Source organism: Babylonia areolata, chromosome 9 (assembly GCF_041734735.1).
Source record: "Babylonia areolata isolate BAREFJ2019XMU chromosome 9, ASM4173473v1, whole genome shotgun sequence".
Classification (NCBI taxonomy): Eukaryota; Metazoa; Mollusca; class Gastropoda; order Neogastropoda; family Buccinidae; genus Babylonia; species Babylonia areolata.
Window position 1 is genome coordinate 8,782,524 of NC_134884.1, and position 9,786 is coordinate 8,792,309.

Sequence of the window (9,786 nt, forward strand, 5' to 3'; positions counted from 1 at the left end):
CAACAACACAAAAACAAACAAGACAAACCCGACACAACTCCTGTGAACCCTGCTAATTCTGAGCCTCTCACAGAGGAGATACAATACCCATGTAAAAGGTTAGAAGTCCCATAACCTTTCATGGCCATCGAGGCAGTGAATTCATACACATTGTTTCTAGGGCTCGGCATGGGGGAAAGCAAGGCCCAATCCTCTCCTTCTGCCCGCCGTTTCAACCTTCCCAAACCGAAATGAACTATCGATTCACACCGTGGTGGAATGAGGAAATTCGGAGTAAAGTGTCTTTCCCCAAGGACACAACACCATGCCGAAACGGGGCTTTGAACCCCGATCACGTGTGAACACTGGATCAGGAATCCAAACGCAAAAAGCAAAAACCGTACTCGCATCAACAAAGTGACGCGACCTGTGAAAACAGCGACCGACACCCAGACGTGTTGAACACGAACTGATTAGCCCAGACAGATTCTGAGGTGGCGCTCTTTCATTTGGGTAGACACTCCGATTAAGCTTCAACTGTCAGGTAAGTCTCGATTAATCAGACAAATCTACCACAGAATTTAATATTTGATAACCACCAAAAAGCAAGTACATGTAACCGTTTCTCATGCCAGGGTGTGTCACCAAGATTATTGTTGTCCGTCTTCAATCGGTGAACTTTTCACTTCTCTTATACATAACGAAACGTCTTTCCACAGTATCGTTTTTTGTCATTCTACCACTTCAAAATCTTGTTTAAAACTGGTTGAAGCACACAATTTCAGAGAAGGAATCGAAAGTTGGGCCATGACAAAAAAACAGTCTGTCCAAGAGAGTTCAGATTATCTCTTTTTCAAGGAAGGAACTGTTTCAGAAAAAAAAGAAAGAAATTATGCCACGGAAAGCACAGAACCAGAAGATGTCTTACAAGGTACCATAAGTGACTTCGTAATGATCTCTACAGAGGGAGACACACTGCCCAGTGCCATTAACAACTTGAAGAGGGGACCAGAGAGACAGAGAGAGAGAGAGAGAGAGAGAGAGAGAGAGAGAGAGAGAGAGAGAGAGAGAGAGAGAGAGAGAGAGAGAGAGAGAGAGAAGGGGAAAGTGCCAGACAGCACGCGAATAAGGTGTTGCGGCTCCAAGAGAGACTATTGGGCAATGCCTGGCCATATCGGTGTAGGAGAAAATGAAGCAAAGAAGGGAAGAAAGAAAATAACGGAAGGAAGGTAAAGAACAAGAAACGCACGCAGTTCCATGGGTGGGCTACTGGATTTTGCACAAGAAATCTAATATCTGTCTGTCTGTCGGTATCTGTGTTTCTGTCTGTCTGTCTGTCTGTCCGTCTGTTTGTCTGCTCTCTCTCTCCCTCTCTCTCTCCTCCCTCTGTCTGTCTTTCTCTCTCTCTCTGTGTGTGTGTGTGTGTGTGTGTGTGTGTGTGTGTGTGTGTGTGTGTGTCTCCCCCCCACCCCTGGTAATTCTGTTTATGTTTTGTTGTTATATGCAAGAGCGCATTCTTTAAAATGCAATATTCACCACCAAACTTTCCTTTTCAATGGCGTATAAACAAGACGCTTTCGAAAACTTTCTCAGAGGAAGAAGAAGAAGAAAGGAATGAAGAAAACAGACCATATAAAGAGAGAGAGAGAGAGAGAGAGAGAGAGAGAGAGAGAGAGAGAGAGAGAGAGACAGACAGACAGACAGACAGACAGACAGACACACAGAGAGACACAGAGAGAGAGACAGACAGACACAGAAAGAAAGACAGAGAGAGAGACAGACAGACAGACAGAGAGAGAGAGAGAGAGAGAGAGAGAGAGAGAGACAGACAGACAGACAGACAGACACAGAGAGAGACACAGACAGACACAGAGAGACACAGAGAGAGAGACAGACAGACACAGAAAGAAAGACAGAGAGAGAGAGACAGACAGACAGAGAGAGAGAGAGAGAGCGAGAGGGAGAGAGAGAGGGAGAGAGAGAAGATATATAAAGAGAAAGAGCAGAGAGAAGAAGAGAGAATAAAAGATTGAAAGGAGACACACACACACACACACACACACACACACACACACACACACACACACACACACACACACACACACACACACACACACACACAGAGAGAGAGAGAGAGAGAGAGAGAGAGAGAGAGAGAGAGAGAGAGAGAGAGAGAGCAGAGAGAGGGGGGGGATCGGGAGAGAGAGAATGGAGAAAGAAGAGAGAGAGAGGAGGGAAAAGAGAGAGATAAGATAGAGAAACAGACACAGAGAGAGAGAGGGAGAGACAGAGCCACAGACAGAGACAGAGACATAGACATAGAGGCAGCATAAGACCTGTTGCGTGTAAATCCCTTCACAGTGACTTGACCGAAATGCCCATCGTTCCAGATCGCTAAGAGCCCAGTAGCCAGCAGTCAGCAGCCAGCAGCCAGCATCCAGCCAGCGCCGGCAATGAGAACAAGACAGTTTATGACGGCTGCTGTCGATGTCTTGACCAGCCTCCCCGCTTCCCGCGCCCCACCCCCTCCATCCCCACTACCTCTTCCTTCTGGGTCTTTCTTCCCTACTCTCTCTCCCCCCCCCTCCCCGCCCCCCTCTCGACCCCCCGCCCCCTCCCCTCACAAGACCCAGGAATGGCGTCAATCGGAAAACGGCATGATTGGGAGGGATTCACTCGGCAATCTAGGACCGTGGAATGCAATCAAGATTTCTAAGATGTCTTCCCTTTCCCTCCGTTGAAGATGTCGTGATGAGTTTGATGGGATCCTTCATTCGTCGCGGACACATTCTTCCAGCATTCATATTTGCAGGAGAGATATATAGAGAGAGAGAGAAAGAGAGAGAAAGAAAGAAAAAGAGTAGAGTGCAGAATCATGGATGGATGAAATTGATAAAACGAAATTTAGATAAAGTGATTCATGGAATACCGTCTTTTTCTTCGGGAGTCGAGTCTCCCGTTGCACAAGGAATGAGTAGACCAAGGAAACTTTTTTTTTTTTTTTTAACCCTGGAAGGGGTGCTCGTGTGTGAATATAGACTTATTCTGGATATACACAACCGTCCACATGGACTGATGGCCTAGAGGTAACGCGTCCGCCTTGGAATCGAGAGAATCTGAGCGCGCTGGTTCGAATCATGGCTCAGCCGCCGATATTTTCTCCACCTCCACTAGACCGTGAGTGGCGGTCTGGACGCTAGTCATTCAGATGAGATGATAAACCGAGGTCCCGTGTGCAGCATGCACTTAGCGCACGTAAAAGAACCCACGGCAACAAAGGGGTCGTTCCTGGCAAAATTATGTAGAAAAATCCACTTTGATAGGAATAACAAATAAAACTGCACGCAGGAAAAAGAAAAAGAAAAAAGAAAAAAAAAAGGTGGCCCTCTCAGTGTAGCGACGCGCTCTCCCTGGGGAGAGCAGCCCGAATTTCACACATGTTGTGATAAAAAGAAATACAAAAACAAATACAAAAAAATACATACATTGCGATGAGATATGGCAACGGTGCACTCACGTTCGAACGTTTAAACCAATAATTGTCGAATTCTTGAGGATGAAGACCTGACCACACACACAATTTAAGGAAAGCTTACGTCCTTCTGGTGACTCAGTTCTGGATGACTAATACAGTCCCGAACGTAGTTCGTAATACGTCGGTTCCAGAAACGGGCCACACAAGTAGCAGCATCTCTTTCGAAAATGACTGAAAAAATATCAAGCTTTTCTTTCAGAAATTCAGCGTGCTATATATTTTAAATCGACATTGAATTTCAGCAACACAGACAGACAGACAGACAGACACAGAAAGATCGATAACAATAGGCATGTAGATAAAGACACAAAAAGATAGAGACAGAAAGGGGAATAGAGAAATTAAGAGAAAGACGGAGAGAGCGTTAAGGAGAGAGAGAGAGAGAGAGAGAGAGAGAGAGAGAGAGAGAGAGACAGACAGACAGACAGACAGACAGACAGACAGACAGACAGGCAAGGAGGAAGGAAAAATGGCGCGAAACACACACACACACACACACACACACACACACACACACACACACACACACACACACACACACACACACGCACAACACACACACACACACACACACACACACACACACACACACACACACACACACACACACACACACACACACACACAGTGGTTCCAAGATTCGATCTAGGTCATGTTCGTGTCAAGGCCAGTTGGAACGCATCAATTACGATTCCAACAACAACAAAAATAAAAGCGGTGGAGGCGGCTCGGCCGACTCAACACCTGTCCATTTCCGGGGAGACGCTTGTGCTGTCGAGCCATAGTTCCGTGATTTTCTTTCTTTCTTTCCTCCTCCTCCTCCTCCTCCTCCTTCTTCTTCTTCTTCTTCTTCTTCTTCTTCTTCTTCTTCTTCTTCTTCTTCTTCTTCTTCTTCTTCTTTATTTTCTTTTTTTACACGTGTGTGGGATGGCCAACCTAGTTTCCTCATTAATTTTCAATCCATGGAAATGAGGTGTTATCGCAAGATACAACTGAAACATCAGACAAGACCGATCGAATCGCCGATGGAAATGAAGAGACGAAAATAACCTTTCTGTGGTGGTAAGCCACGTGAACGAGAACCAGTAGCCTTCCTAAAAAAGACAACAACAAAAACACTCCTTCTTGAAGTTGGGAGGCGGAGGAGGAGACAACAGCAACAGCAGTATCAGTAGTAGCTCAAGGAGGCGTCACTGCGTTCGGACAAATCCATACACGCTATACCACATTTGCCAACGCGCTTAGTCAGGCCTTGAGAAAAAAAAAGAGAAAAAAAAAGAAGAAAAGAACAGAAAAGATACTACTACTACTACTACTACTACTACTACTACTACTACTAACGACACAAAATATAAAATAAAGAAACAAAATGAAATAAAGTAAAATGATAAGAACGACGAATGAGAATAGTAACTGGAGGAAGAAGAAGAAGAAGAGGAGGAGGAGGAGGAGGCGGAGGAGGAGGAGGAGTACGAGGTGGAAGAAGAAAAATGGAGAAGGGGGAGGAATGGAGGGACTATGGGGCAAGATCCACAGCAGTGATGGCAAAGCAGCTTGTTCTTCGTCTTCGTCTCTCTTCTCGTGACATACGTAACAGTCGTCCTCTACTCGTGACATACGTAACAGTCGTCCTCTACTCGTGACATACATAACAGTCGTCCTCTACTCGTGACATACATAACAGTCGTCCTCTACTCGTGACATACATAACAGTCGTCCTCTACTCGTGACATACGTAACAGTCGTCCTCTACTCGTGACATACGTAACAGTCGTCCTCTACTCGTGACATACATAACAGTCGTCCTCTACTCGTGACATACATAACAGTCGTCCTCTAGGACTGAGGAGACATAGAGAAAGAGAGATAGACAGACAGATAGATAGATAGATAGATAGATAGATAGATAGATAGATAGATAGATAGATAGATAGATAGATAGATAAATAGATAGATCGATAGATGAAGTGAGTGAGTGAGTGAGTGAGTTAGTGAGAGAGACAGACAGACAGATAGACAAACAGACAGAAAGAGACAGAGACAGAGATGGAGGGAGAGAGAGAGAGACAGAGAATGAGGCAAAAGGGGAGGGAAAGAAACAGGAACAGGGATATGCAGACAAAGAGAGAAGGAGACATTTGCATAGACAGACAGACATGAACAGACACAGAGGCAGGGAGCAGACAGGTACAGAGACCAAGAGAGGCACTGACTGACAGACACACAGACAGAGAGTCTGGCACATAGACAGACAGACAGACAGACAGACAAAAGGGAGGTGGCGGTGGGGAAGCAGACAGGCAGACAAAGATCCCTGTCCCCCGATGTTGACAGTGATCCATATGGTGTTGATGACCCGGCGATACCACCACCACTGATGCCCCTGGGAGCCAAAAGGACCCACGGACCAATTCTATCGCGATAGGGAAGGTAATGCTGTCCGTTGACTGGGGGTTAAAGCGTGCCACGACACCACTAGAAGCGGGCATACTGGAGATCCTATGGCAGACACTAAACCTGCTCGTGTACACGCGTGCAGAAGAAGAAGAAGAAGAAGAAGAAGAAGATGATGATGATGATGATGATGATGATGATGATGATGATGATGATGATGAAGGAGGAGGAGGAGGAGGAGGAGAAGAAGAAGAAGAAGAAGAAGAAGAAGAAGAAGAAGAAGAAGAAGAAGAAGAAGAAGAAGATGATGATGATGATGATGATGACAACGACGACGACGACGACGACGATGGAGGAGGGGGAGGAGGAGAAGGAGAAGGAGGAGAAGGAGGAGAAGAAGAAGAAGAAGAAGAAGAAGAAGAAGAAGAAGAAGAAGAAGAAGAAGAAGAAGAAGAAGAAGAAGAAGAAATCTTCATTTTACCAGGATTAACAATGTTAAGCTGGCGTCTGATCCCCCAGCCCAGCTGGTCCTTACAATTCTACAAATAAGGATGCAAATAGAAACAAGAACCAAAACAAAGTAATAAAGCCTTTCATCCAGGCGAGGAAAGGTTATGAGAGAGAGGGAGGGGGTGGGACAGACGGACAGACAGACAGACAGAGTCAGAGACAGACAGACAGACAGAGACACAAATTGATTCCCCTCCCCCCCTCCCCCCTCCACTCCACCCGGGCGTGAATAGGTACCTGACCAGTTGGAGAAGATTAAAACAACGGAAGAGGAGAGGACTGGGCCCCGCCTACCTGTGCTGGAGGACACAGTGGGTTCGAGTTCACAGCTCCGATGGCCGTAAGAGACTAGACGGACCACAATAGAGGAATTTGGCAGTTGTTTCACCCCCCCCCCCCCCCCCCCCCCAACCCATCCACCGGAAATAAGAGACTGAGATCATAAAATGATGATGACGATAGTGGTGATGATAATGTTGAGGAGGAGGAGGAGGAGGAGGACCACGTCGACGACGATGACGATAATGATAATGATGGCGATGACAATGATTCAGGGTGAAGGTCCAAGGACAACACGTACAGCTGAACAAAGACAAGAACAAAAACAGATAGAAGGCTGAAAACCCTAGACAAAACAAAACAAAACAAAACATGTGTTCCCCTGTCTCGATGAACACACTCCAGACCGAACACTAGTGGTGGGGTATGAAAACAAGAAAGAAGGCTCGTTCATCTCTTTAACCCTTTGATTGCTGTTGACGACCATGCCTGTCAGTGATGAGCTGTCGTCTCACTGAGATAAAACGGAACCTTAAAGATCAGGTTATCAGTCTCTGTTATTTGTTTCGGTTTTTTTTTTTTTTTCCATCCTCCTCCTCCTTCTTCTTGTTCTTGTTCTTGTTCTTGCTCTTGTTCTTCTTCTTCTTCTTGTTCTTGTGCTTCTTGTTCTTGTTTTTGTTCTTCTTGTTCTTGTTCTTCTTCTTCTCCTCCTCCTCCCCCTCCTTATCCTCCTCCTCCTCCTTCTTCTCTTCTCTTCTTCTTCTTCTTCTTCTCTTCTTCTCCTCCTCCTTTTTCTTGTTGAAACATCATCAACTTGATTCAGAAAAAAAAAAAAAAATTACACCACACCTCTAACAGCAACACCAATTGTACTAATTAGACCAATTCGTGTCAGTTTGACCTCATTTCACCAAGACTCGGCTGTCAAGGGGTTAAGATTAATGGCGCCGTAAAGAGTCTCTGGTTCCCCTCAAGGGATGGGGGTACTCTGCGTGCGAGCGTTGAACTGAGACACAGATCTTCCCTCCTGTCATTTGACTGAATATGTCGTAATCTGTTAGCGTATATGGATGTGTCTGCACGCTTTGACACCTTTGTGAAACCTGAAACTGATCTATAACTGTTACAAACGTAACCACAGCAAGGAAGAAAGAAAGAAGCAAGCAAAATGAACAAGAAAAAAAAGAAAGAAAAAAAAGAAGAACAACCACCACATAATTCCTATTCGCTTTTAAGACAGAAAATTAAACTTACAACAAAAAAAAAAATATAAATAAATAAATAAATAAATAAATAAATAAATAAAAACACTTAATAGTTTGGGTGGAAAAGTAGGGAGACACAGAAAGTACGCGTTGTTTACGTAGAAAGAAAGAAAGAAAGAAAGAAAATGAAGGAAGGAAGAGAGACAGACAGAAATACACAAATTAAAGAAAAAAAAATATATATATATATATACCAATCAGCGTATGGTACCCGGACGTTTCTGAATGTGGTGCAGCAGCAATATCGATAGGTGGAAAAGTGAAGCCATCTGTCTGACATTTAGGAATTTAGTTTGCAGACAGGAGATGAATCTCTCTCTCTCTCTCTCTCTCTCTCTCTCTCTCTCTCTCTCTCTCTCTTCCCTCACTCGCGTCAATCGATGGTTACGCCTTAATTAACTATAATACTTCTGGTGACATTATACAATGTTGTTATTGCTCCTTGTTCATATGGGGTGATGACCTTTACGAATAATTTATCTGAGTATACGCGAGTCTCTCTCTCTCTCTCTCTCTCACACACACACACACACACACACACACACACACACACACACACACACACACACACACACACACACACACACACACACACACACACAACGCAACTAAACGCAACGTAGTTCTCGCGTGCGTCTTTCTCTCCCTCTCCCTACCCCTCTCTCTCTCTCTCTCTCTCTCTCTCTCTCTCTCTCTCTCTCTCAACACAACACAAAATGATACAGCTTAACACAACACGATACAACGCAACTAAACGCAACACAACACAAAATAATACAAAAATAATACAGCTAAACACAAAACGATACAACGCAACTAAACGCAACACAATTCTCTCTCTCCACCTCTCTCTCTGTCTCACCCTCTCTCTCTCTCTCTCTCACTCTCTCTCCCTCTTTCTCAACACAACACAACATAATACAGCTAAACATAACACAACACAACGCAACTAATCGCAACGCAATTCTCTCTCTCCACCTCTCTGTCTCCCCCCCCCCCCCCCCCCACTCTCTCTCTCTCTCTCTCTCTCTCTCTCTCTCTCTCCCTCATTCTCCTGGTCACTGACCTTGGAGGAGTAGAGGTCCTTCTCCTGGTACTGCTCAGCCAGCTGCATCTTGAAGAGGATCAGGTCGTCCTCGGACTCCCGGCACAGCTCCGGCCTCCCGGTCTCCTCCACGCCGTGCCCCTTGACCGCATCGTATCCTCCCCACGAGCCCTTCTCCTTCCCGGAGCCACCTCCCCCACCCACCACGCTCCCCCCTCCGTCTCCTCCTCCTCCCCCTCCTCTCCCGAGGCTTCCTCCACCTCCTCCTACTCCTCCTCCTCCTCCTCCCCCTCCCCCGCCGCCCACTCCGCTGTAGGCGCTGAGGTTGGATCCGGAGCCTTTCACCTCCCTCAGGTGGTAGGAGACCTTGGACTCCGGGGGGAGCCCGTGGTGGTGGTGACGTCGGTCTCGCCGGTCCGTGTGACGTAAGCGCAGCAGGATGGCGATCACGCAAGCGGCGGTGAGGATGGTGAGGCAGACGAGGACGACGACGATGATGATGTGGTCCTCGTCGACGTGGCCAGAGTCCAGGAGGGTGACGTTCTCTGCCACCACCACCACGGAGAGAGTGGCGATGGCGGACCTGGCTCCGTGCAGACCTCGGTCCCTGGCCAGGAGAACCAGGCGGTACGTGCCGGAGTCCACAGGGTGCAGGTTCCTCACTGTGGACACGGCCCCGGAGCTCTTGTTGATGAGGAACGTCCCGTAGTTGTCCGAGGCGAAGCTGAAGTCCACCTGGGCGTTTAACCCTTCGTCGGCGTCCTTGACCTTGGCCAGGA

At 46.5% G+C, this 9,786-nt stretch overlaps 1 protein-coding gene across 1 annotated transcript in view; it reads right to left on the reverse strand.

The window, feature by feature from the left end:
- Window positions 1-7,667: 7,667 nt before the first annotated feature.
- LOC143285945 (protocadherin-9-like) overlaps window positions 7,668-9,786 on the reverse strand; it is a 20,616-nt gene continuing 18,497 nt past the window's right edge. Inside the window, exons 4-6 of the mRNA XM_076593395.1 lie at window positions 9,314-9,786; window positions 9,029-9,148; window positions 7,668-7,724 (exon numbers count right to left, since the gene is read on the reverse strand). The exon at window positions 9,314-9,786 is cut by the window's right edge and continues 1,057 nt beyond it. Coding sequence (XP_076449510.1) covers window positions 7,668-7,724; window positions 9,029-9,148; window positions 9,314-9,786 — 650 coding nt within the window. The remainder of the gene's footprint in view (window positions 7,725-9,028; window positions 9,149-9,313) is intronic.